Below are 27,703 nucleotides of genomic sequence, written 5' to 3' on the forward strand. Positions count from 1 at the left end.
ATATCTGTAAGATAAAATGCATGTGAGTTGGACAAATATTAATTTAATAGAGAGTTTTGGAAGAAAACTTTATTTCATACAAATTTGGATGGGATATAAAAGCATTCACACTAAACTAAACGAGCCAAAGTAGCTAAAATATAATATTTTTTTTTTAAAAAAAAAGCTAAAATTGAAAGAAAATTTATTGAGCCGAAAGTAAATAGTCTAATCTAAGCCTTCAATGAGTTACCATCCTAACCCAACCGGAGAAAAAAGAAAAAAGAAAAAAGAAAAAAGAAAAAAGAAAAAAGAAAAAAGAAAAGGTGCCCTCTTTTGCAATGCTTATAATGGGCTCAATGTTTCTAACGAACATACTAAAGTGAGATACAAAAAATGTAAGATTGGAGTTGATCAGCGGCGGGGCCAATTTCAAACAGTACAGGCTTGAGCCACCTTTTAAGACAATAACAAATATAAGTCTAAGCTCACCGGACCATCGGGCCTGGTTTTTGAACCCAAGTCTAGGCTTAATCTGCATAAACACCTGTCTCAGCCTAGCCTCATAATTTAGTGAGGCCCAGATAAGGACAAATTTGTGCTACTCAAGGTTTTTCCACTGGCAAACCCTTTCCTATGCTTTCTTCTTCTTCTTTTCTTTTCTTTCTTTTTTTTTTTTTTTTTTTTTTTTTTAAAATTATTTTTTTAAATAATTAATTATTTGTTTATTTTAGGATGAGGATTTCTTGTAATTAGCTATTCGAATTGCGGCAAATTTGGTTAGTCAATTGAGAGTGAGACGGCTTTGATGAAATCTATCTGCCTGAACAAATGAACCTCGCACCTCGAGCTGTTTAAAAAAATGAGCTTTATCAGGGCTCTCTCTCATTAGGGGCTAGGACATGTTGCAATTCAATAAGTGAACTACAGCCAATCCTAATCCATTTCTTTCAGTCTCTAGCAAATCACAGCATCGTATGGGTTCAATCAAATTATTTAACTAGTTTTGAATTACATATAGTGTATTACAAAAATATGTATATATGATGTTGAATTAAAACAACAAATGAATAATAGTAATGATATTTAATAGATTGTTATACGACCGTCATACAATTTGATTAAGTAGTACTGAAAATCCAACCATTAGATTCGCACTTGCATGGTAGTCTACTAAATAACATTACTCAATTAAGAATCCGTTATATATCATATAAAATTTAACAAATATAAAAAGGTTTGGATTTTTTTTATGTTCATTATGTAAGTTGTTAAACGTTTTCGAAAAGTAGTTATTTAGATAAGATTCTTAAAGAATCGTGCTTGTTGTAGTGCCTACAATTAAAAAAAGAAAAAAGAAAAACTATTTTAAACTTCAATATTTTTCAAATAAGTGGAGCATGCACGATGAGGAGGATGTGAAAAGAGAGGCCTTCCACGTGTTGACACTCTTGCTTAGTGGTGGGAGCGAAGGGATGGAAATAAGGAAATTTTCTGCAATCTCCCTCCAAAAAGTGGAGGAAAAATTGTATAATTTTCGTGAGAAGAACAGTAAGATTCATATTCTTCTCTCACATTCTTTATCTCATTACAAAAAAATATGAAAAATTATATAAATTTTCAATTATAAAGAATCCCAATTGCCCTTTGCGGCTTGCATTAACTTTGGCTTTGCAAATTCTTACGAGAAAGTGAGATTAAGATGGAAACACCCAAAAGGCCAAAAATACTATTTTTGCTTTGTCTTGGTCTACTAGTGAGTTGTTTTGGCTGTGAAGACCAATCATTGGGCACTCAAGAGCCCTTTTGCTACCACCGAAGGGGTGGATGAATAGCTCTTTCATTTGCATCATTTCCCACAAATCTGAAAGCGAAGACCTCATCAACTCACTTAGTTAGAAAGGTTGTGATGTGGCTATTTATAAATAAAAATAAAAAATTACTGCCAGAAAGAGGATTTTGTGGAGCTCATAAAATTATTATACTTCTGCTCCTCGGCCGACGAAGGTCCTGTTTATGACTCATTCGCTTTTAGTTGGTTTCATTAGTGCTGTATTGTAATTTTAGTGAAATTTGGAATTCTGTATAGGCAGCTGTTTTTTACTTTTGACTTAAGAGTGTAGGGAGTTTGTCCTTCATTTCTCACGATGTAAGCCTTTGAGCTTTTAGAATTTATAATAGCACATGCTATTAGTTAAAAAAAAAAAAAAAAAAGTAGTGCCGTATTGCCGTTTATTTCTCTTACCCAAATCCCTTAGATTGCTTATGAAAAAAAATTGAGAAAACTATCTAATTCAAAAGTGCGTTTAAAAAAATTTGCAATTTAAAAATATAAAAAAGCCTATAATTATTAATCCTAACTTTATTTTAAAAACCGTATTTTTATTGACTGTTTTGAAATTGTTATTTTTTCAAACCGCCGAATCAAATAGATACTTCATTATAATCAAATTCTCTAAATTTCTTAAAGTGACTCAGTAGTGAGATTGTTAAAAATAATTATTTTTAAATTTTACCGCTTCAATATTTACTATTTATAGAATATAAGAAAAGTTTAAGAATATTCAAAATAGTGGTAATTTAATTTAAAATAATAAATATTTGATGACTCAAAGTTGTATTTTCAGAAAGCAACTTTAACAAATTTTAGATTAAATAAAAAATTTGAAATTCCAGATGGGTGAGGTATATCCTGGTGGCTCGTGTAGAGCACAAGTCCAATTCTTGTCCTTGTTGGGTGTCATTTTTCTCAAAATCCCTTCACTGACTCGAGTTTCCTGACTCGGATTCAGATCACGCTTCTCTTTCGCTGCAATTCTTCAGCAAAAACAACAAAGAAGAAGAAGAAGAAGAAGCGGAAAAAACCCTAGGACCCAGATTGAGCTTCGGCGGTTAATGCGAGAGAGAGAGAGAGAAGGAGAAATGGATCAACGGAAGACAGACAATAATTTAGCAGCGGACTCAGCGCCGTCGACCTCTCAGCCTCCCAATCGCTCCCACAACTCGCACCCAGATGCCAGGTTTCTTTTTCTTTCATTCCTTTTTTTTTTTTTTTTTTAAATAATTTATAAGGATTACTGTTTGAATTATTTATAATTGGTAATTATTAGTTATAATGAGTGAAGTGTAAGTTTCTTTTGAAGATTTTGATGGGAAAAAGAGCACTCAGTTTACAGAAGGGAAAAGAGAAAGAAAAACCCAGTAAGAACATGGAATTTGAAACTCAAAAGGTTAAGTCTTTGAGATAATAGATATTGCTAGATTTGATGCATATGTGTATCTATACATATGTCTATGTATATATGTGTGCGTGTGTATCTATATGTGTATATACACACACATAACACATGGTGCTATAGCTGGGTTTTTTTTTTCCTCCTGGATGAGCTGAAGAAATGCTTGAACTTGTCGTTTTGTTTTGTTTTTTGTTCTGAGTTTGACGAGTTATTTTTTCGGATTGTATCACAGACAAGGGGTTGATGCGGAAATAAAGGACCCAGTTGCGGCAAGGAAAGTTCAGAAGGCTGACCGTGAGAAGTTGAGGAGGGATCGATTGAATGAGCAATTTCTCGAGCTGGGGAACACGTTAGGTAAATTATTATAGCACCTTAGAAGTACATTTTTATTTGTCACGCCCCAAACCCACTAGGATTCAGTGGATGAGGAAATCATGAATAACTAGAAATTTGGAAGAATTTGATTGGAAATGTAAGGAAAACGTTGGATTCACAAGATGTACGATATTAATGTTAAACTTTTTCAAAAATTAAGTCTGAGCTCTATGAACAGGTACATGAATTATAGACTACAAAATATATTAACTTGTGTAAATTTATGAAGTACATGGCCGAGGGATTTACATTGTTTCCACCAGTTATTTTCTAGACCATTACAAATAAGTTGTCATGTGAGTGTATCTGCAGGTTGTCTATTTGTATATTCTCAGATATGCATGCTTGTGTGTGAATGAAACTTTGCTAGACATAGTCTGGTGAGTTCCAAATATCTGTTATCAGGATCGTATTGTATGATCTTTATGAAGCTTGTTCCCAGTTTGCTTTAGTCAGTTTAGTAAAGGCAGCAATTCTGGATGAATGGAATTTTTGTGCCCCACACACCCCCCCCCCACCCCTCCCCTCGCGCTTTTTTTTTTTTCTCAAAAGAAGAAGATGTTTTTGTGGGTTGGTTGTGCCATGCCAAAATAAGTTGCTATTGCAAGGCTTGAGCTTTTCCTGGACTGCTGTGCCAGTTTATAAGCTATACCATTGTTGACTTATTCTTTTCCTGACAGAACATCTATGCTAAGGTGCTGCTAAAATTCAAGGGGACCTTTTTCTTGAAGTTGATTGCTTAGACTTGGGAACTTGGTTGTGAAGTGGCATGTTTACTTTCTCATGATAGAGAAACAATTCTCTTACTTTACCTATAAAAGGTTGATTTAGTTATTGTTGAAAAGAAGTTGAGTTGAATAGCAAGCTGGCGTCACTTTAGCAAGCAAAGGAGAAGACCTTTCCGTTGAGATCTATAGTGTAGGAGCCAACTGTCTATTCCAACCGGCAAGCTTAGTGTTACCACAACCTTATAGATGTAGATTGCATGTACAAACTCAAAAGGGATCTAATTTATATCTTCTCATTTCAGACAGTATACTGTGGCTTCAGTCAAAAAAGTAATGCAAACAATAATAATAATAATAAACTGTGGAGAACATAGTAAGTCATAAGTTTGATCTATATGTTTAATAACTAAAAGTTAATGGAAGCTATTTCATATCCTTTTTCTAGAAATCTTATACAGGTTAATAGAATATGTGGCAAGTTCAAAACCTCTTTTACTGGAATATGGATTTTGATGTTTCTTTTTGATGTCCTCGCCTGTTGCAGCCTTTGTATCATTGATATACAGAGATACAAACATCACAATCAGTCGACTATTTACTAATCATTCCATTGTTTTTTTTAGCCCTGGGTAAAGATGTAATTTTAACAAGTGATTACTGATTTTGAGCAATAGATATTCTCTTGGTTTTACGCAATAAACTTTCACTGTAGGCAGGATACATGTACATATGTTCACGTGCTGTGATTTGGTTTTCCCAATTCATACTAGATGCCTTTGAATTAATTCTGACTTGAGAGATACTGTGTTAGCGTGGCTGTCAATGTCTCCCAACTCTAGCATTATTTTTTTGCTCAATTAACTAGTTGATTGTGAACTTAGTTATTCACTGAACTTCTTCCCCTAGTGATGATAAGTTGCTTCAAATTTGGATGTTTACATGTTACATTCAAAATGTAGATCCGGATAGGCCCAAGAATGACAAGGCAACAATCCTTGCAGACACGATCCAAGTGCTGAAGGATTTAACTGCTGAAGTCAACAGACTAAAGGCCGAGTGTACAGGACTTACTGAAGAATCACATGAGGTGATGTTCTTTTTATGTTACCTCTAGGTTGTGAAGGCCATTGTGTGTGCTTATATGAATTATCATGTTTTACTTCATGCAGCTAATGCAGGAGAAGAACGAGCTCAGAGAAGAGAAGTCATCATTAAAATCTGATATTGAAAATCTTAATGTTCAGTATCAGCAAAGACTCAGGGTTATGTTCCCATGGTCTGCCATTGATCCTTCTGTTGTTATGGGTCCACCTTATTCGTACCCAGTTCCTGTACCTGTCCCTGCAGGTCCGATCCCTATGCACCCATCTCTGCAGCCCTTTCCCTTCTTTGGAAATCAGAATCCTGGAGCCATTGCTAATCCCTGTCCAACTTTCATCCCTTATCCAACTCCTCCTAACCCTCCAATGGAGCAGCCACCGACCCAATATGCGTCCAGTTCCCAGATTTCAAGCAAACAAGATCCCAAAAGTAAGTCATCAGATCATCAGAAGGCCAGCGATGTTGAAAGATGTGACGATTCTAACGACGTGGCAACAAAACTTGAACTGAAGATGCCTGGATCATCTGCACAACAGGTCAGTTTCAAAGATTTAGAAGCAATTCTTGCAGAAATGATCAGGAAATTAAAGATTGAAGAGTGCCCGAATTGGTTCATGCAGGATTTATCTTCTGTAGGAAGGAAGGGCAAGCAATCACAGAGGAAGGGCAGAAGTGTTACGGAAAATGGCTCTTCAAGCAGGTATTCTTCCTCTCAAGGTCTTCAAGATAGCCCCTCCAACAGTGTGGGTGACATGCCTAAGTCCAAAAACTGAGAATTTTTTGGTTCTGTATCCGCTGACAGCATCGAACTGCTAACCTTTCAAGGTGTGTCTTCTGTGACACCTTGTACTAATGTCCTCCCGGGCTTTCAGAAATGGCTTAAGTTCTGATCATCTCCTCTAACTGAATCTCTGGTTCGAAAGCACAGGGTTTTCTTTTGCTGGTTAGGAGCCATTTGTTAATGGGGGCTTGCTGCATTGTTCTCCCTCACAGCTGGCCCTAGTAGGGCTTGGAGGCACAGGCACTGGTTGGACCCTGCCATTTAATTGAGCTATCTGAAACAAGGTTCTATTATTCTATGTGGTCAAGGATTCTCTGTGATTAGGCTGTCTAAATTTCACAGAAATTCAGGCAGCCTAAGAGAGGGAGGCTGCAAGGCCCACCTACCCCGAGTAACCTAGGATGCGGGGTAAATCTGCCATGGGCAGGTGGACCTCACAATCCCCCCTCTCTCAAGCAGCCAAATAACAAGGAATTTCAATCCACTCCATACTCAGAAATGTTTTTAACATGTTTTGAGAACCTTTGTCGCATAGATGAATGTGTTTGTAATTATATGTAGGATGTCCCTTACACTTCTATCTGTTGGCACAATTCACTTGTAAATGGCTAATTGGCACTTTTAGTTATGTTATCAGTCCTTCTGGCCTTGGCCTTTCACATAATATAATTATGTACCACCTGGATTTTCATGTAAAGAAGCATGGAAAACTGTCTCGAAACAAACACACAGGAACTCTTTTTGATGACAGGGTTTTGTTTTGGATTTTTTCTTTACTTTTCCCTCCTGTCATAGCCAAAAAGCTTGTTTTTAATTCTACCGGTAAAAACTGTCTAGTGGAAATCCCGAAACGAGAAAGAAAGTATGCGTAGTCCGACGTGAGCCTTGTGGTCCATTTCAGGCTCTCAGGTTGTCCGCATTTAAAAAAATTAAAAAAAAAAAAAAAAAAATCGGTTTCTGGGTTTCATTCATTTGTTATTACTTATTAGCTTCTTGGGGTTGAAAAATTGGCTGACGACTCCTTGTTGAAAAAAGAAAAAGATAAAAAAGAGGTTCCTTCGTCCAATTTTTTTTGATAGAACAGTCAAATGAGCCCGTAAAACGGTAAAAGCCCGTCATCATCTGGGTTGGAAATTTCTGGCCCAATTGTATTATGCAAATAGGATTCGGCTTCTATGCGGTACTAAAAAGTACCGCATAGATGCTGTAGTTTAAAACTACAGCGTTTTGCCATTTACAGATTTACTCATAGTGTAAACTTAAAACTACTGCATGACTTAAAAAAGGACGGCACCGTTTACTAACTTCACTAACAGCACCCTTTACTAACATGACTAACAGCAGCAGCCTAATGTCTGTGACTTGAGTGGTGTAAACATCACTGCAAATATGACTTTTCAATTGCACAATTGCAGCGGGAATGAAAAATATGAAGAACCTCCAGAGTAGTTTTGAAGCCACGACTCCACTGACATCCGGCTCGCCCAAAGCCAAGATGGCATTAGACTCTCTACTTCCAAATACTGATTTTTGCTTCCTTTTGGGTTTTTGCTTCCATAGACAACTGAAAACAAAATACACCCAAACAGCTAAAAATAGCTGAACAAAAGGAAGCAAAAACTCAGTATCCCAAAACAACCAGTAACCCAGCAACCACATACTAACAAAGACCAAGTATACAGTAATTCTTCGGAAACCAAAGACACTGCAGAAAAACCAAACACCACCTAAAAAAATCCAAAACAAACTCAATCCCACTAATCAAAAAAACAACTCTTTGATACTTCAGTTATGGCAAATAAACAAAGACTCCTCGTTCCTTTTAATCTGATCTTCTGTCTTTTGATGACTTCCATGCTTAACATAGACAATCTGCAGTGTTGGCCAGCAAGGATTTTTTCCTCCAAACATCCATTCCCAGCTCATGACATCTGTTCAAATTCTGGTACGGAAGTGATCTCGGCTTTCCACTCCATTGCAATAGAACCCACAACTAATATCTCCTCTGAATGCCCATTGAACTAATCGATCTCCTGTGGTTCATCAATTTTCATGACTAGCCACATCACAAAAATTTGCTTTGGAAAATGACAATCTATTTCTCCAACACAAATAAATTATCTCCGTTAACAAAAAATTATCAATTGCACAATACATGTTCTACGAAATCACACACAAAAATAGGGATTTTTGTCAAGATCTTTGGGATAATATCATGGATTTGAGAACCAGAAAACCAACCAAAACATGTTCTACGAAATCACACAAAAATAGGGATTTTTGTCAAGATCCATGGGATAATATCAGGGATTCCAGAACTATAAAAGCAACCGTTTGGCATTATGATAGTTGGATCCAACATAGACGAAGATCTGGGCTTTCTAGCTACTGAATGTAACGATCTTTTTTCTTAACTGAAGTTGAAGAAAAACCCCCGAAAATATTAACACATTTATTCAAGCAAAAATTTTGAAATGCAAGTACCTATAGTAACATCTTCCTCTGCTTCTGGGTTCTCTCTGTCAAGCCAGAACAACAAAAATTGGGGTCTTCTTCTTCTCTGGGTCTGCTGTTAGTGGAGTTAGTAAACGGTGCTCTGGAGTTAGTAAACGGTGCCGTCCTTTTTTAAGTAATGCGGTAGTTTTAAGTTTACACTACGATTAAATGGCAAAACGCTGTAGTTTTAAACTACAGCATCTATGCGGTACTAAAAAGTACCGCATAGAAGCCGAATCCATGCAAATATATATATAAATTATAATTAATTATATCTAGACGATATCTTAAAAGAACATTAATTACAACTAAATTTTTGCAATAACTTATACTTTGAGGACAATTTTTCTTTAAATTGAGTTGGAGGAATTTATTCCTACTCAATTTACTAAACTAATGAGTAATATTATATTCTACATCTTTATCTTACTTTTATGGAATGTAGCGGCGCTCGTTAGCTCTTAATTTTTATTTTATTTATTTATTTTTTTTCTGAAAGTTGATGAATACTGCTACATCATAGGTGTAATCAAGGACGGAACCACCTTGAAGCTTATGAGAGCCCAAGGCCCCCCCCCCCCCCCCAATGTTTTCTTTAAAAGAAATTTAATAGTCCCATTATTTTCCTAAAAAAAAAATTTAAAAATTTACCCTTATTTTTTTAGTTTGCCCCTCCATTTTTTATTTTTATTTTATTTTATTTTTTAAATTTTGCTCCCCAAATCTCAAATGCTGGCTTCGTCCGTGGGTATAATATATTCCATTATTCTCAAATTGATATATATTCTTCGAGCATGTGATTTTCAAGAGCAAGGGTCATAGTGTTCTAAGACCATGTATCAATTTAAAACTAAAATTATTCAATTAAATTTTGACGAAAAACTTTCATATACTTGATCAATATAGAATTGAACGTGTCGTCTTCGCAATTTATACGATATCTTAGAAGAAGGATTATTAAAAAAAAAAAAAAAGGGGGGGAAGAAGGAACTAATTCCAGAACGACGGCGTTCCAAAGCAGGACTTTGAGAGGCTCAGACTCGAGGCCCCCCCGCTGGCTGACGCTACAACACTCTTCTTCGGCGAAGCAAGGAAATGAGAAAAACAACAAAAAATGAAGATAGTAACGTACAACGTGAACGGGCTGAGATCACGCATTTCGCAGTTCGGATCCCTCCAGAAATTGCTCAATTCCTTCGACGCCGATATCATCTGCTTTCAGGTGCCTCTCTTGCTCTCTCTGTGTGTCTCCCTCTTTGCTTCTGTACAAATTCGTGTTTAGAATTTAATGTTTCCGATTCCGACCCAACCAGGAGACCAAGTTGAGAAGGCAGGAGCTAACGGCGGACATGGCAGTGGCGGAGGGATACGAATCCTTCTTCTCGTGCACCCGCACGTCTGATAAAGGTCGAATGGGCTATTCTGGTAAGGTGTTTGTTAAAATGTCTCAACCAAACCCGGACTGTTGGGATATCTCACACACTAAGTGCTTTATTGCTTTCTGTGATTTGCTTCAGGTGTTGCTACGTTCTGTCGCGTAAAGTCGGCGTTTTCGAGCAACGAAGTAGCCCTGCCGATTGCGGCGGAGGAGGGCTGCACAGGACTTGTTGGAAACTCTCAGAATGGAAAAGGCGAAGCGTGTGAAGCAGCGGAAGGCCTTGAGGGGGAGTTTGAGAAAGATGAGCTGCTTAAGGTTGACAGCGAGGGGCGTTGTGTTATCACAGATCATGGCCATTTTGGTAAGTTTCCAAGCATGATATTTATTTATGTTCTCTAGCTTTCAAATGGGTTTGGTTTTTTCATTTGCAATTGATCATGTATGTAATGGAATTGATGTTCAAAATCCCTTTGCTTTTTGATGAATGTTGGGAATTTGGCAGTTCTTTTTAACCTGTATGGACCTCGAGCTGAATGTGATGATATAGAAAGGATCCGGTTCAAGCTTACATTTTTCAAGATCTTACAGGTAACCCAAATTGTGCCCCTTAGTACTGGACTCACGGTTAATGGATTCTGGATTTTGTTTTTACTTTCATGCATGAAGAAACACGCGTTAGACTTTTACTTCTTGTGGCTCCATTACTGAAGAGGTGAATACTGATGTTTATATGATTTTCCTCTTTGGGAGAGTGTATGAACTTATTTGTTGACTATGAAAAATGCTGATCAGTTGACTCATGTGGAACCAATCAACCAAGGGTGGCAGTACAAACCAAAAATTAATTTTTAGCATTTATCACAGTCCAAACCAGTTCGTCTATCTCATTATTCTGAGCGGAAAAAGAAGCAAAAAAAAAAAAGGAATCTTTTTTGTTATGCAGAGACAAGAAGAACACAAATTTGTATATGGTCCAATTCATTAGAAACTCATATACGGAACTGTGGTAGTATAATTAATTGAAAATGTGTCTGATGTGGGAAGCCATCTTTTTTCGTCTATTGTAATTTGCCCATTATAAAGTAGGTACTCTGGATGGCAAGGTAAAGTTACCTACAATACATTGCCTGTTTACGAAGTTCAGTAGTTTCAGCTATTAGGATGAATACTAACTAAAACCATTTCTGGTCAATTAACATATGCAAATTCGTTACTCCTTAAGTGATGTTGGTAATATTTTTTGTAGAAAAGATGGGAGGCTCTCCTGCTTCAAGGAAGGAGGATAATTGTTGTTGGTGATCTCAATATCGCACCCACAGTAATGGATCGTTGTGATGCTGGACCAGATTTCGAAAAGAATGAGTAAGCTGCTTGCTTATTTTTATACACGGCGGTCTGCTTTGCTCATGGCTATGTTTCAAGCAGTCTTAGCTGCTGTGCTCATTTAAATTTCTATTTTATAATTTACTGTTTTAGCAGTCAAAGCTGGTATTGATATTGTTTGATGTGAACTGCTTTGTAGATTCAGAAGATGGTTTAGATCTATGCTAGTGGAATCTGGAGGCTCTTTTACTGATGTTTTTAGAACAAAGCATCCGGATAGGTATAGAACTTAACATGACCTTGGAATCATTGTAGTTGATGATTAATTATTTGTGTTGTCAGTAAAATGAGAAGCTTCGATTCATTTGAAGTTCTAGTCTTTATCTCATTTTCAATTTTTTTTCTTCTTCCCCTTTCTCCCCCGCGCCCCCCCCCCCCCCCCCCCCCCCCCTTTCTTTCCCTTTTAGCCACACTCGTGACATATTTTGTGGTTCATCATCCGCTGTTATCATTATTGTTAGTATTTAACTTTTTGACCTCTCTTGATTTGTCCTTTGTCCATCTTGAATTTTTACACAGAAGAGAAGCATACACATGCTGGCCACAAAATACAGGCGCTGAACAATTTAACTATGGGACCAGAATTGACCATATTCTATGTGCGGGATCATGCTTACATCAACAGCATGACCTGCAAGGCCATGACTTTATGACTTGCCATGTTAATGAGTGCGACATACTGACACAGTACAGACGATGGAAACCTGGAAATACACTTAGGTAAAGGATCTGGCCGTGTAGCTGTATAGAGTGATTGCATGATGCTGCAGATACTACTACAATTTGAAATACTTTTTTTCTTTGTGGTTGCATCTGCACTATGTAGTTATGCAACAGTCTCAAATGGAAATGCTTTGATCCAAGACATTAAGGACATTTTATTCCTTATTCAATAAGTTTAAACCAAATTTGTCAGCCGGTCTAACTATATAGAAATTTTCATTATACTGCAAGCCATAATTCATAAACTCGTATTTGCAAATTTTCTACCCATCTTGTTAAAAAATAAAAAAATAATAATTAAAAAAAAAAAATCTTACAAGTTATTTTGCATATGCATCAGTGATCTTACAATTTTTGTTCCAAGTAATAACACTTGTCATTCTCCGTCATATAGTACAAGATTATCATACATGCTAATATACATAGACTTCATGTCTGGGTATCTCTGCATGTCGCCCTACCTACAGGTGGAAAGGAGGGCGAAGCATCAAACTGGAAGGTTCTGATCATGCTCCTGTTTTTACAAGATTTCTGGAAATTCCTGATATTTCTGAACATAGTACTCCAAGTTTATCTGCTAGATATATTCCCATGATTCATGGCGTTCAGCAAACTCTTGGTACGAGAAATTTTCTCATTTTGTGGGTTACAGTCTCTTTTTATAGTCAGATATGTCCATTTTATACAATTGCCTATGTCTTCATCGACATCAAGTTGTGAACTAGTTTGGGACACTAAGATTTGAGGAGCAATTGGTCACTTTCTTGGTTAAGTTACATTGTATTTTGCTGCTGTTTTAGATTACAATGTCACTCATCTACTGGATCAAAGAATTTATTGTGCATGGTTTATACAATGGATGTCCAGCCATAAGGGTTAGTGGAACATCCAATCCGCTGTAGTTCTGTATAACCACTTGAGAGTGTTAAATACTTTCTTGCTAACTTATCCTAGGCTTTTAATGGAATTATTATTATTTTTTCCTACGGGAGGTTGTTTTCTGTATTCTGCTGCAAATTTCCCAAGCCTTGTGCAGTGTCAACGAATGAAAAGAAAAGGGTGCAACTTGTTTATCTTTGCTGCTGATGGTTTTCCATATTATGGCTGCCAACTTACAAGCCCATTGTCTTGTGCAGTGTCAGTCTTAACAAAAAGGCAACTTGCTGAACAAATTAAATCCTGTGAGATGTCAAGTTCACTTTCAAATGAAAATATCACAATAGAGATTTGCAATGAGGGAGTGAAAAAATCATTCGACAATTGCAGTATATCTGGCATGTCCCCCGTTGAATGTTGTTCTTCTTCAAAGCAAGAATATGAAGGTCTCATTTCTAATACCGATGAGCATTCCAGAGGTTTCGCTGCTGGTGCTGGTGCTGCTTGTAACACCTTGATTAAGTCAGGAAGTGAGTGTAGTAAATCAATGCCCAGCCATGAAACCAAGAAAAAAGCAAGAAAAAGTCAATGGTCCCAACTCTCACTGAAATCATTTTTCCAGAGAAGTCCAAACATTAGCAGTAGTGCTGATGACTCTAACACTGATTTTTTAATCAGTCAGGCAGATGTCCCAGAGTCTGGTAATCACTCCAATGAAACTCCTGTGGTGGATGTTCATTTCAGCAGTTCCCAGCAGTATGCGTTGAATTCAAGTGCATACACTCAGGATCAACATGAATCAAATTCCTGTTCTTTGGAGAAAGACAAAACTAATGCTGCTTTACTGGAGTGGCAAAGGATACAGCAAGTCATGCAGAATAGTATTCCTCTTTGCAAGGGCCATAGTGAACAATGTGTTGCACGGGTAGTGAAGAAACAAGGCCCTAACTCTGGTCGCAGATTTTATGTCTGTGCACGAGCTGAGGTACGCAAATGGGTCATTTATGTTATTACTCGATTAACTTCTCTGGAGCATTTCTTCCTAGTCTATATAGACTCTCTGTTTAGAGGGGTTTAAACGAGCAGAATTGAAGGAAACATAAAATGGTTGCTCTTGAATTAAAAATATATAATCACACTCTCAGATGTGCACTGAATCATATTCAAATACATGAGAAGAAAATAATATGCTTTCACAAGTTTATTTAACCGTGAGAAAGATCATTCTTCTAACAGGGACCTGCATCTAATCCTGAAGCAAATTGCGGTTACTTCAAATGGGCTGGCTCAAAATCTCGGCACAAACGATGATGCCAAAGATTTAAAAGTTTTGATTGAAGGATCAAGCGGTCCATATCCTTCCTATCCTTGTCTCCTGATGGTCCTGCACTGACAATGTATTTTGTAATTAATAGCTTTCTGTATTGAAGGATCATGCAGTTTTACTCTGCACTTCTTCTCGGGAACCGGGCATATGCTTCTGTGATGCAAAACATGTAATATTTGAACAAAATTGGTTGGAAACAATTCTTTTAATCTATGAAATTAGCATTTGTCCTTAGATAATGCAAGAATCACATGCCTTATTTGCCCTAGTGCGATACTTAGTTCGTGTTTTTCCCGCATAATACCCTCCAATGGGTATCTTTTGTTCTTCGTTGAAATCAGACAACAAAATTTACCCAACAAACGAATTTAAGTCCGGAAGAAATTCTTTCAATTCAGTTTATTAAATTGACATCTATTCTTAGAGCACGTGATTTTTACATATAAGAATCACGTGTTTTTAGAACACATATCAATTCAATAGACTGAATTTCTTAAACTCAGATTAAAGAAAAACTGCCCCGAGGAGGTAAAGCTAATACACTCATGATCTAATAAAAGAAAGGGAATGTGGATTTTGATCAAGCTAATTGAATGGAGAATGATCTAATAAAAGAAAGGTCGAGTAGTTTCTAGAAACAGAGAAACGCGGGGGTTTTCTTCTAAAAATGAATCAAATCGCCGCGTCCTAGTGTTGCAGTTAAGAATGTGAGAAATTTTAGCTAAGGCCAACGAAGCTCCTATATATGGTAGCACCTAAAAATTACCAGAGTCGAAAGACAATCACACCCTTCAACAAGTACCATGATTAGTGGAACTCGAGATAGAATTTCTACTAGCTAGGGGCATTTACGTCTATAAAAAATCTTAAATTTGAAAGAAAAATAAATTGCACCACCTGTCTTCCTAATGATTCCACGTACAAAATTAATGTGAAGGCTATTATACAGATCTTCGTTCTCAGTTTCAGTCGATTTGTAAGAAATTTGTAGTAAAACGGCCGGTCAATTAAAATTCATGAACCCAACAGAACAACATAGTCGGAGACTCCTTTTGAGTGGCTTATCACCAAAACCCCAAGTTGAAAACACAGAGAGAACCGTAGACGTGTACGTCACAATTATCGTCATGGCCATGCTCATCAGCACCTTGCTCATTTCCATGTTCAAATGCTTATGCGGCAGCGCGTTCAACAATCAGTCTCCTCCACAGCCTCAAGACAGCAATGCCACCATCACGTCGTCAACGAGAGACGAGCTTGCCACCCTTCCTACCTTCATCTACGGCAAGTTGTTGTCGGCATCTTGTTCTTCCGATTCGACAACATCATCACTGGGGTTAGAGACGAACTGTGCGATATGCTTGGCGGAGTTTTTTCATGGAGAGGAAGTCAGGCTTTTGCCGAGGTGTAGGCACATGTACCACAGGGGTTGTATTGATCAGTGGTTGCTGCTCAGATCGTTGCACTGCCCCATCTGTAGGGACCGTACGATCGAGCAGGACGTGGAGCCCACGAGGACCCGTTGCACCGTTGTTGACGTTGGTGATCCATCCATGTTGTTGGGTCCTAACTTTGCCAATCACTTGCAGTAAGTTTAGGCTCCCTTTGGTTGTTGGACACACTTGTAACATCAAAAGAGGTTTCGATGTCTATATATAATCTTAATTAGGGTTGTACATGCGGATGCGATTATTACTTTTAAATAATCGCATTTACATTCGTATCATGCGATTACTACTCGTAATTTGCACGATTGTTGTGATTTTTAATTGTTATCCACGTATTAGGTATTAATGGGCCTATTTTAGTATTTTGAGTCTTCTTAGAATCTCTATTAGGGCTTATTTTAAACGATTGTAAAAATATTTTGGGCATGTTTTTATGAAGCTTGGCCTTCAGCTAATTGAGCTACCCTTTGAGTTATCAAAAAAAAAAAAAAAAAAAATTGAGCTACCCCTCGGGGTCGATTTTGTCATTTGCTTGAGTGTGAATAAATATAATTGCAGCTGGGTTTTTATTTTTTATTTTTTATATAATATGATTTTGAATTCTTTGTGCTCTATTTTCTGGGAATGAATATTGCTTGATGAGAATTAGAGTGTGTTTGAACACAACAATTTTAAGTCGTTCTTTTATATTAAGAGTATGTTTGGGTTTGCGGTTTCAAAACGTACGATTTAAAAATAGTAATTTGAAAATGCAATTTTTAAAAATGCAGTTAAGTGTTTGGTAAAACCGTAGTTCGATCTTAAGAGTTGCAGTTTAGCCTTTAAAATCATGCACCCCTTTGTTTGCAATTTGAAAATACAAATTTTCTACATTTTCAAATCGTAATATTTTAAAAACACATTTTCAACCAATAGGACACTACATCCTCTTAAATATTAACATGCAACCAATGTTTATGGCACGCTGATGACCCACAATCAAATTAAGAAAAATATTCTATAATGTACATAGTACATTGCTCAATTGATTCTTTTTATTTTATTTTTGGATCCTTTTTTGTCCCTTTGCCCTACTTACGGGAGATTATAGATTAAGGGTGATAACTCCATCAAATATATTTTCATGAAAAAAATTTCTTCTAAATTGGGGTCAAAAGGTTTTTTTTTTTTTTTTTTTTTTTTTTGGGATGAATCAAAGCTTCTATAACCAAAAACAAAACAATTACACCTCCAGAAAAAGGAGAAGTCCCACAAAACACCTTACATCAAAACAGTCAAAAAAAAAAGCACCAATTGAGTCAAACTACAGCAAAGCTACAACATCCATAAAGCCGAATGTTGCCTATCAAGAGGAGATCTCTTGAATTTTCGGGTCAACACCTTGGTCCTAACATCCCATTTGATCCGAGCAACCAAGGCTTCCTCTATAAAGGGGGAATTTCCAAAACAAAGCTCATTTCGCAACCTCCAAATGTGGTAAACAACTGTAGCCAAACCAAGCTTACAAAGAGTGGTGTGCATCCCCTTACCCTTAAGACTACAAGCCCACAACACAATATCATCCCAGCTAACAATAGGACTAGGACTTAAGCAATCCGCCATAAGGTTTCACCAAATACGACGGCTGAAACCACATTGGAAAAAAAGGTGATCAATCGATTCTTGCACATGAAAACAGAACCTACATAAGGTATGCCCCATAAATCCCCAGACACACATTTTCTCCTTAGTCGCAGTGGCCTGTCTGAAAACCAGCCACAATATGAAAGCATGCTGAGGAATAACCATGGGATGCCATACAACCTTCCACCAAGGGACCACAGGGAACTTAGGTCTAAGAAAATGCCAAGTTTCTCCACAAAAGTAAACACCACTCTTGAACTTCCAAACAGCAACATCCACTTCTCCAATTTTAACATCCGAAAGTCTAACCTGAATAGCCACTAGATCATTTGATCTAGCAGGGGGCCAATTCCAGGAACCTTCATGTAGAACAATGGAGACACAAGCATTCAGACTAAGGCAAGAATCATAAACAGCCCGAAAACCATAAGCGTCAATCAGTCTATCATCCGGGTGCCATGCATCAAACCAAAGAGAAATGTTATGGCCCATTCCCACTTTGAAACTGAACAACTCCTTGGCAACTTCTCTAAGATGCAGAGGTTTTTTCCAGCTTCAAGAACAACTCTTAGGAACTAGAATTTGCCAAAAACTTCTACCTTTAAGCCAATTAGACTCAAACAACTGGTTTTTTATTTTTTATTTTTTATTTTTCTGAATGATAAACTTTCATTAACCAAACAACTGAACACTTTACAAAGAAAAGTTATGGTAAAACATTATAAGCTTAAAAACCAACGAAACATCCCTCTGCAAAACTAAATTAAAATCTCATCTATACTCAAAGCATTACAAAGTATAACATTTTTATTTGTCTTCATAAATGTACCTTTAGTAGTAAATCATATTTTCACTTCTCATTTAATATGTCGTAAAAGCTTTTCTTCGGTCCAGGAATTATTATCATGCCTCATAGCATTCTTAGTTCTCCAAATATTGTAAATAGAAGAACCAAACACAAACTTGCAAATATAGGCTTTCATAGTTTTCCCCTTCCACTCATACAAACCCAAAGAAACTACATCATCCCAACAAGTAGGTGGATTCAACACGTACAACACATAGCCCCATGACAACAAGTGGGTGGATTCAACAAGTACACCACATAGCCCCATGACATTTTTCCAAATTCTGCCACTAAACCCATAAGGGAAAAATAAATGACCTCTATCTTCTTTTTTGGATGAAAAATGACCTATATTTTCAATCCTAAATCTGCAAACAAAAAAAAATAATAATAAAAAAAATTGCATCCCCTTGAAAGCCCCAATACAAAAGCTTCCTAGCTATCGAAAACGTATCCCTCATTAGGACAAAAAAAACTTGTTTTAATTCTGTCTATTAAATTAACACGTTTAACCGATTGACCGATCGATCAAGTCAGAAAAAATATTTATAACCCAATTTCAAAGAAAATTTTATCCTATAGATGAAGGGGTCTTCATGGCGGTGATGTGGGGGATAAGAATTGATTAAGTTGATAAATTATGGAGGGGTCGTTATCATGATAAGTTAAAAGAAAAGATAAAATTTATAAGCTAAAAATTAACTGATGTTGAAAGGTGTTGGGATGGGAGGAGTGGATAATATCGTTAATTGATAAACCATAACATCATGCATGGTATGGTCTTGTGTAATGGAGAATTACCTAATCTAAGACATAGGGGATCAAGTTGAAATATGTTGCCCAAATAATTGAAGCAAGTTGTCCTTGTCCCATTTGCCGACTGTATATGATCGAAGCCATTATCAACTTCTATTGTGAGCTTCACGTTATCAAAGATTATCCGATAGCGATATATATATATATATATATATTTATGCAACCCCATTAAACAAGCTAGGCTTGACCAAACAAAGCAAGGATATTCTTCTTATCCTTTTCCTTATTCAGGGATTGAAATTCATCTTAAATGGATAATAAAACACAAAATAATGATTCAAAAAATAAAAAATAAAAAATAATGACCTTTCAATACTAGTAATTAGTACTACAATAACGTTACTAAAAGGTCAAGTCGATATAGAGCCGCCTTAATTAATTTATAACATCGGACCCCTTTAATTAATTTGGGTCTTCCTAACGCACATCTTTTTCGGGCGTTACCAATTTCAAAATGCGACATTATCACCATACAACATAAATGATCCTCACAACAACTACTTCTAAAATTTTCTGAGTGCATTTGGATGAGTTTTTGAATAGTCTATTCTTTTTTTTACTTCTTTATTTATTTAATTTTTTTATTTTTTTTATTTTTTTTAAGTTTTGAAAAATTATTTTGTAAGGACCACATCTGAAAACTTGTTTTTGATAACTATTTTTTAAAAGTGCTTGTTAAAAAAAAAAAATGAAAAGCATTTGGATGTAATATTGAAAGCAGATTTTTAAAACATAAATAAACAAAAGAAAAAGAAAAAAGTTACTAAAATTTCTCCTTGAGTTTCTATTTTTACCTTTGAAAAATATTATGGAACTCTCTTATGCTTTATTCGTTTTTTACTTTTAGATCATAGTTTTAAATTTTGCAAAATTAAGACCTGAGTTTGCAATCGTTTTAAAGCTGAAACCTTTATTCATTTTTTTTTTCAAATACAGAAAATAATAATAAAAATATAATAATCCTCTTTCTTCAAAAAAATTGCTTCTCTAAATTCTTGCAAATTTTTTATTCCTTACCCAAAAATACATTAAAATAAAGAGAAGGGTAGCCCCCTTCTCTTCTCTCCTTTTTTTTTTTTTTTTTTTTTTTTAAAAAAAATAAAAATAAAAATAAAAATGTATTGCCCTCAGCCAAGTGACTCTTGGCTGCCTCCAAAGCTCAAAAGTCAAAACATGCCTCACGTTTGATTTGTTTTTTAGTTTTAAATTATTCATCTTTTTTTCTTTTGAGTGTTTTTAATTAATTTATTCATCCTCTTAACATTGATTGACAATCTCATAAATATGATCCAAGTGAGGTTGCATCCATCGTCCAAATTGCCACTCCTAAAAGCAAGTTACACACGACTTTTTATGTCCCTTTTACAAGGAAGATTCCAAAGAACTAAGAGCACTAATAGTAAATTTTTAATCATATTTTTTTTAATATTTAAAGAATAAAATTATTTTTAAGGAATGAATAATAGACATGTATTATGTATACATAAAAAATTACTATTTATTTTCAACCCTTTTATTTAAATATAAAACATTTACTATGAGAGATTTTGTTTTTTTGTTTTTTAATAATTTTCATGAAATTTTTCTTAAATATAGGAAGGAGAACAAGTATGATAACTACTCCTCAGTGCTCTAAGCGGTGAGGCGGCAAACCTTAGCAATTTCTTCGGCTGTCTTGTCCTTTCTCTTTCTTTTTTATTTGTTTATTAATATCTTTTAGTCAGAGAAGGCGGTTTACTTTCAGGCAATAATGTGTTTTTGTTTTTATTTTTATTGATATATGTCATTATCAATAAAATATGTGATCCTCACGTTCACGTATTAATTTATTAAGATTGAAATTGAATGTGAAAATTACATATTTTAAAAGTAAGTGTCAATTTAATATTTGAACCCAATTTAAAAGAAAATTTGTTAGTTATAATTTTAGTAAGAGATTGTGATGGTTTTCTTTTACATGTATCTAACTTCAATTAAAAGACATTCTTAATCGTTAATGGATCATAGATTCTTTGGGCATCATGAGTAATGATGAATTTCTTTGTGGGGGCATAAACTATCTTGCTGGATGTGACTGATGCATAGGTGCAGTCCATAAATTAATGGAAGCCTTTTGCACCTTTGATCCAACCAGTCTAGCTAGTTTAATTGATCAAGGCTAAAAAAATATATATAAATTTTTGATTGAATGAACTTAAACTAATTGTTGGCAACCTAGTCAAGGAGAAGATATTTTGTTCGGAAAAAGGCTATGAAATACATAAATGCAATTAACTGTTCGAATTAACATTAAGATCCCATTTATCCTAACCGGATAGCTCAATATGTTGCGTTCATTTGTCTAAAGAAACAAATAAGTCTTGTAACCCTTCTTTTTTATGGGCGATAAAAGTTTTGGTTCCGTTCTTGAGGCTATCCAATTTTTTTTTTATTTATTATTTTTAATCAAATAGACTTATTTTTTACCCTACACAAATTTTTATGTACTAAAAATACTTTTTAGGGTTCAGCAATTTCAAACAAACCCACGTAATAAACTTTTTCATCGACATATTTATGATCTTATCTTTGTGCTTTGTTCGTGGAGGTAACCCACAATGTCTGCTAATGCTTAATTTAGTTGCCTAAACTAATTGCCATGTGAACAAATAGATTTGTCCATATCGTCTTTCAAGCAAAGTATCTTTTAAAGTGGAGAGGAAAAGTCTACTAGTCATAATGGGAATTGCATTAGGAGTTTACATTTAGCTATTTATCGGCTAATTGTCAATTATTATTTTAAAAGATCTACATATCGCTAAGAAGCCATATCCGATTAAGATAACCGAAACATGAAGGCAAATAGGACGATGCAAACTACACACGGTGAAACAGTTACGATTCTAAGTGCTTCACATTAGTTAAGTATAATCTTAACGATGTGTATTTAAACTCCTAGACTCCCTGCCTTGACAGGTCGTTTTTTAATAGTAATTCTACTTGAGACTTGTTTCAAAAGCCAAACACATTTTGCAATCTTAAAAATTCATAGAAGATGGAAGCGGTTCCATTCCATGGCCAAACAATTTTCAAGGCAATATTGTAGAAATGAACAATTTATATAAGGGTGATATGTTACGATACTATGGGTTAAGAGTTTAATCAAATCAATATCTAATAGTTTTAATGGTTCTTGAATCAATTGTTATGCCCTTAATAATCAGTATCAAAGCAGGTACCATGTAACGAGTTTAAGTCATTGAGGAGGCGACTTATAGACCAAATTAGGAATGAAAGTATGTGGAAGCTTAAGCAATGCATCAAATTAAGATGCGGTCCATAAATTAATGGAAGCCTTTTGCACCTTTGATCCAACCGGTCTAGTTTAATTGATCGAGTTTAAAAAAAAATATAGTTTTTGATTGAATGAACTTAAACTAATTGTTGGCAATCTAGTGGAGGAGAATATATTTTGTTTGGAAAGAGCTTAGGCAAAAGGCTATGAAAACGGAAACAAATTTGAAATGGAGAGGAGCCGATTAGTTCATTTAGGACGGGTAAAATGGTTATTTTATTTTTTTTAACCATTTTACCCCTCTTGAATACACTAACTTGAAATAGAGAGGATCTTCTCCATGAAAAACATACATGCAATTAACCGTTCGAATTAGTGATAAGATCCCATTTACCGTAACTGGATAGTTAAAGATTGATGTGAGGTTCATTTGTCTAAAGAAACAGATAGATCTTGTAACTCTTCTTCTTTACGAGGCTATCCAATTTTCATTTTTTTTAATTTATATTTTTTATCAAACAAATCTATTTTTTACTTTGCATAATTTTTTATGTACTAAAAATATTTTTTAGGCTTCTTAACGCAATCTTAAACAAACCCTTAAAATAAACCTTTTCTTCGACATATTTATGATATTATCTTTGTGCGTTGTGGTGGTAACCCACAATGTCTGCTAATGCTTTGGTTGCGTAAACAAATTGCCATGCGAACAATATGATTTCTCCATATCGTCTTTTAAGCTAAGTATCTTTCAAAGTGGAGAGGAAAAGTCTACTAGTCATAATGGGAATTGCATTAAGAGTTTACATTTTGCTGCTTATTGGCTAATTGCCAGTTATTATTTTAAAGGATCAACAGACCATTAAGATGCCATATCAGATTAAGATAACCAAAATATGAAGGCAAACAGGACGATGCAAATTACACAGGGTGAAATTTTACGATCCTAAGTGCTTTATATTGGTTAAATATATCTTAACGATGCGTATTTAAACTTATGGACACCACGTCTTGGCAAGTCGTTTTTTAATAGTAAATTCTACTTAAGACTTGTTTCAAAAGCCAAGCACATTTTGCAATCTTGGAAATTCATAAAAGATGGAAGCGGTTCCATTCCTTGGTCCAACAATTTTCAAGGCAATATTGTAAAAATGAACAATTTATACAAGGTTGGTACCGGTATGTTACGATACTAAAGGTTAAGGGTTTAATCAAATCAATATTCAATAGTCTTACGGTTTTTGAATCAATTTTTATGCCCTTAATAATCGGTATCAGAACAAGCACCACGTCATGAGTTTAAGTCACTGAGGGGACGACTTATAGGCTGAATTAAAATGTATGAGTATTATGTACGAATATAGTATTAAGTCATTAAATATTAATAGGTGAGTGGAGCCATAAAAAAATAAATGGCTACCATCGAACTAGCTAATATCGATAAAGTAGGTAGCCATAGTTATCAGATTTAAAAGCGTAGTGAAATATTACAATTCTACGAATTAAGTTTTTAATCAAATCAATATCAAACAGTCGTAGGGTTTTGGGATCAATTGTTAGGCCTTTAACATGATGATATAAGTAGGATATGTAGGACATTTTAAGTATGAGAGTGGAGTTTAATTTCCCATATCTAGATATGAATACAACTCTTTTGGTGGATCTTCGAAGAATTATTAAAATAATTATCTTGTATATGAGATGAGCATTATAATGTTAGAAATTCCGTAATTATTAAAGTATGGCCCACATGTCACATACGGTTTAATTAGACACATATTAAGGTGTTATGTATTTTGTTCTAAATAATGAATTATTCGTGGAATCATAATTGGAATTGATTTTTATTCCTATGATTAAGGAAAAGTTTTAATGCCCTACTATTTAATTAGTTACTCAAGGAGTCAGACACTTGATCGAAGAAGAAATAAAAATATCTGAATTTATTTATTTCAAGATAGTGTTGAAACTCTTGTTTAATCAAAGTTAAGCTCGATTATCAAATGACAAAGTATTGGCAATATGAGCTTGGTGGTATGGATTCCACTTAATTCGTGGATTATCATATTTATTTAGGTCCACTGAAGCTCCCCATTAAACTAATAATTAAGCTAAGTAAATATGGAGGCAACCTTCTCACTTTCTTTAACCCCCTCACTCTTTTCATGTTAGTGAGATTTTGATCTCTGATTTCTTGTACAACGATACGAGATTTATCAATTAAATTAATTGACACTCACTTCACTTGTTTTTTTTTTTTTTTTTCCCAAATAAATATATTAATAAAACATCAAATACTTTTTATTTATAAATATGTGTCTTCCTTCTTGTAAGAATATTTTGACAAATATCACACGTTAAAAGGAATAAATGCTTATGTTATAAAATTTTAATTATTTTCATTTAAAAAATCATAAAGATATAATTTCCTTAGGCCTCGTTTAATTCGCAAAATAAGTAATTGGAATAGAATGAATTTCATTGAAATAAATATTCTTTTATTTGGTAAGAAATCTAGAAACCTATTTATAGGAATAGACAACATATTTTTTTTTAAAAAAAAATCATATATTTTTTTTTAAATTTTTTCAAACTAAACTTTAAATAAATAAATAAAGAAGTTAGATATGTGGTGGCCGCATATCTAACTTCTTCTCTTTCTTTTTTTTTTTCTTTTTTTTTTTTAAAGGATTTGAGTTTTTTTTTTTAAAAAAAGAAATTATGTGAGTTTTTTAGTAATTTTGTTTCAATTTCAATTATAGTATATGTGTTGTCACTAAATTAAAAAAATTGAATAATTATTTCATTCTACCATTTTTTTATTTTCAATAATAACTATTCATTTTTTAATAAAATACACATTTTGCATACCAAATAAAAACTTAGAATTATAGAGAATCTAAAACAAAAAAACATTATCCTACTCGGCTGCCCACCAAAATCATCATCCCAATAGAATTGGATATATATTCTATTTTGCTGATGAGTCAGCTCCCAACCCTAGCATCAGCCTCAGCCTCAGGGATAAGCATGGTTCGTCCCTACCCTAGTTAACCCCACGCAATAAAACTTAACCCTTAGTTAACCATGGTTAAACCCCGGGCCCATCTCCACTCATCTAGCACTATATTTAAAAGCCCGAAGCCCCCTTCCTCTTTCCCCTCATCGCCTCAACCGCATAACAACTCACCATACTTTACGATGCTATCTGTAGTACTACCATCCCGTCCAACTCTCTCCGCTCCAACTCTCTCGCCCAGGCCAGCCACTAACAGCTCGCCCAGGCCAGCCACTAACAGCTCTCCCAGGCCAGCCACTAACACCTCGCCACGCGTCAAATTCGCACCACCGCAAGCCTTCGCCACCGCTTCGACCGAGAACTACACTACAACGTCGTATCTGCCGCCGTACCACCCTCACCACACGGCCACCAACGCCGCCGCGTGCGGGTCGTTTTACGAGATCCTTGGCATCCCCACGGGAGCCTCGTGTCAGGAGATCAAGGCCGCGTATCGGAGACTGGCGCGCACGTCCCACCCCGACACCGTGCTGGCCGCAAACCAAAAGGACTCGTCGGCCGGTGAGTTCATGAGGATCCACGCCGCCTACTCCACGTTATCGGACCCCAAGAAGCGCGCCGACTACGATCGCAAGCTCTTTCACCGGTACCGGCCGTTGAAGGCGACGGTGTTCGCGTCCGGCTACAGGAGCCGGAATTGGGAGACGGACCAGTGCTGGTGACCGAGTTGACTCACCGCGTCCGATTTCCCCGAGTCGAACACTAATCCAGATTTGAGTGAAGATAATGAATAGATTAGTCGAAGAGCAGACGATACATATGTAAATACATAGACCTACCAATAAATATCAATATATATATATATACATCTTATTGGGCTGAGTTGATTGTACATATTTTTTTGAGGAGTAATAATAGTAGATCACCTTGCCGATGTGAATTTTTGCGATTTTTGATTTCTCTTTTAATAATGGATGATCGACGCTGTTGGCATAAAAGTGTAATCCAATTAAATGCACCCAGAAGATAATTGTCGGTATTTTCTAACGGATAATGTTAGAATTTTTTTTTTTTTTTTTTTCATTATTATTCAACATTGTGATGTGATTAATGTGATTTGTAATATTATTCTTTCTGAAAAATAAGGCTCTCTTCAAGGTTTATCCAAGGAGCTTCAAAGTTTGTTCTTTTTCATTTTTGTTTTACAAAAGAGACGTGTTTAGTATCATTTTGTTGCTTTTTTTTTTTTATTATTATTTGCTTGTAAATTTATTGTTGAACATGTGATGTTTACATTTAGTTTAATAAATTTAATAGCAAATTTTTTGTACGAAGATAAACTCTACACGAATATAGACAAAAGATTGAAGATCAAACATTTTTCCTTTAAAAAAAAAAAATTACCTTTGGGTTTTTTTTAGTGTTTCTTTAAAAAAAAAAAAAAAAAATCAAAAATCAAAAATCAAAGGGGAAAAGGGGAGTTTTCTAGAAGAATTCATATGCCAAGGAGCTTGTCTTGATCTAAAATATTACTTAATATCTCCCTACTAAAAAAAAAATTTATTTGTTAAATTAAAGTATGATGTACTTTTTTCTTTTTTTTTTTCCAGCTAAGTGCAATGTTTCAATTTGATAAAATTGAATTGATATAATGCACAATTTAGAATCTTAGATAGTATATATGATGTCCCCGTAAAACAGCGAAAAAGGCTAAAATAGAAAATCATAAATACAGTTACTATGACAAATTAAATTTTATTAAAATATGATTTCTGTTGCGAAATTATGTCATAATTTTTCCCTTTATATATATATATATATATATATATATATATATATATATATATATATATATATATATATATATATATATATATTTTATTATTATTATTATTATTTTAACATTGAGACCGTAGTTTTTGATAAATTTGAGATTTGTGTTATCGCATTTGTAAATTGAGATCTTTGCTAACTTTTTCGTCCAATAGATACCCGAAACGATTATAATTACAATAGAAAGAAATTCGACCATCCCTATATATTTTGATACCCTCTCCGACAAAAATAAAGAAAAAAGAAAAAAAAAAAGAGCGGAGATCACGGAAGCCCCTATAGGTCATGAATCATGATGAGTGGGTTATCTATTAGACTTTTTTTTTCTTTTTCTTTTCTTTTCTTTTCTTTTCCTTTTTTTTTTTTTTTTTTTTTTTTTTTAAATATTCGGTTATCTAGTAGATGGAAAAGTTAACGAAAGTCTTAATTTACAAATACTGGTAGCATTGATCTCAAATTT

At 34.9% G+C, this 27,703-nt stretch overlaps 5 protein-coding genes across 6 annotated transcripts; 4 read left to right on the top strand and 1 right to left on the bottom strand.

Annotated features, from left to right (window-relative positions):
- The first annotated feature begins 2,668 nt into the window (after positions 1–2,668).
- LOC133852476 (transcription factor bHLH121-like) lies at positions 2,669–6,950 on the top strand. The gene is made up of 5 exons (XM_062289242.1): positions 2,669–2,999; positions 3,448–3,569; positions 5,278–5,405; positions 5,488–5,955; positions 6,040–6,950. Exons 1-5 carry the CDS (start codon positions 2,875–2,877, stop codon positions 6,190–6,192), a joined length of 996 nt encoding a protein of 331 aa, XP_062145226.1. The 5' UTR covers positions 2,669–2,874; the 3' UTR covers positions 6,193–6,950.
- Positions 6,951–9,686: 2,736 nt separating this feature from the next.
- LOC133852358 (DNA-(apurinic or apyrimidinic site) endonuclease 2) lies at positions 9,687–14,659 on the top strand. Of its 2 annotated transcripts, XM_062289099.1 has the most exons (10): positions 9,687–9,918; positions 10,010–10,121; positions 10,214–10,435; positions 10,577–10,662; positions 11,321–11,436; positions 11,597–11,677; positions 11,977–12,177; positions 12,648–12,799; positions 13,317–14,041; positions 14,293–14,659. In XM_062289099.1, the coding sequence occupies exons 1-10, from the start codon at positions 9,811–9,813 to the stop codon at positions 14,365–14,367; spliced, it is 1,878 nt and encodes a 625-aa protein (XP_062145083.1). In that variant the 5' UTR covers positions 9,687–9,810; the 3' UTR covers positions 14,368–14,659. The 2 variants fall into 2 exon arrangements, with proteins under 2 accessions (XP_062145083.1, XP_062145084.1); XM_062289100.1 differs by lacking the exons at positions 9,687–9,918; positions 10,010–10,121; positions 10,214–10,435 and having other exon boundaries at positions 11,326–11,436.
- A 613-nt stretch (positions 14,660–15,272) lies between these two features.
- Positions 15,273–16,016, top strand: LOC133852359 (E3 ubiquitin-protein ligase ATL6-like). The gene has a single exon (XM_062289101.1). The coding sequence runs from the start codon at positions 15,400–15,402 to the stop codon at positions 15,973–15,975; it is 576 nt and encodes a 191-aa protein (XP_062145085.1). The 5' UTR covers positions 15,273–15,399; the 3' UTR covers positions 15,976–16,016.
- A 1,129-nt stretch (positions 16,017–17,145) lies between these two features.
- LOC133852710 (uncharacterized) lies at positions 17,146–17,946 on the bottom strand. The gene is made up of 2 exons (XM_062289466.1): positions 17,549–17,946; positions 17,146–17,368 (listed from the first exon to the last, which is right to left on the bottom strand). Exons 1-2 carry the CDS (start codon positions 17,944–17,946, stop codon positions 17,146–17,148), a joined length of 621 nt encoding a protein of 206 aa, XP_062145450.1.
- Positions 17,947–25,463: 7,517 nt separating this feature from the next.
- Positions 25,464–26,350, top strand: LOC133852235 (chaperone protein dnaJ 11, chloroplastic). Its single transcript, XM_062288944.1, has one exon. It carries the CDS (start codon positions 25,479–25,481, stop codon positions 26,130–26,132), a length of 654 nt encoding a protein of 217 aa, XP_062144928.1. The 5' UTR covers positions 25,464–25,478; the 3' UTR covers positions 26,133–26,350.
- The last annotated feature ends 1,353 nt before the right edge of the window (positions 26,351–27,703 follow it).

This window comes from Alnus glutinosa, chromosome 12, assembly GCF_958979055.1.
Source record: "Alnus glutinosa chromosome 12, dhAlnGlut1.1, whole genome shotgun sequence".
Taxonomy (NCBI): domain Eukaryota; kingdom Viridiplantae; phylum Streptophyta; class Magnoliopsida; order Fagales; family Betulaceae; genus Alnus; species Alnus glutinosa.

Excerpts from the sequence above, each read along its gene's own strand:
- LOC133852476 (XM_062289242.1), top strand. The coding sequence starts at position 2,875 with ATGCGAGAGAGAGAGAGAGAAGGAGAAATGGATCAACGGAAGACAGAC. Across the intron at positions 3,000-3,447 it reads AACTCGCACCCAGATGCCAG|ACAAGGGGTTGATGCGGAAA; the intron begins GTTTCTTTTTCT and ends ATTGTATCACAG. Across the intron at positions 5,406-5,487 it reads TTACTGAAGAATCACATGAG|CTAATGCAGGAGAAGAACGA; the intron begins GTGATGTTCTTT and ends TACTTCATGCAG.
- LOC133852358 (XM_062289099.1), top strand. The coding sequence starts at position 9,811 with ATGAAGATAGTAACGTACAACGTGAACGGGCTGAGATCACGCATTTCG. Across the intron at positions 11,678-11,976 it reads AGAACAAAGCATCCGGATAG|AAGAGAAGCATACACATGCT; the intron begins GTATAGAACTTA and ends ATTTTTACACAG. Across the intron at positions 14,042-14,292 it reads ATGTCTGTGCACGAGCTGAG|GGACCTGCATCTAATCCTGA; the intron begins GTACGCAAATGG and ends TTCTTCTAACAG.
- LOC133852359 (XM_062289101.1), top strand. The coding sequence starts at position 15,400 with ATGAACCCAACAGAACAACATAGTCGGAGACTCCTTTTGAGTGGCTTA.
- LOC133852710 (XM_062289466.1), bottom strand. The coding sequence starts at position 17,946 with ATGGGCCATAACATTTCTCTTTGGTTTGATGCATGGCACCCGGATGAT. Across the intron at positions 17,369-17,548 it reads ACTGCGACTAAGGAGAAAAT|TCTTAAGGGTAAGGGGATGC; the intron begins GTGTGTCTGGGG and ends GTGGGCTTGTAG.
- LOC133852235 (XM_062288944.1), top strand. The coding sequence starts at position 25,479 with ATGGTTAAACCCCGGGCCCATCTCCACTCATCTAGCACTATATTTAAA.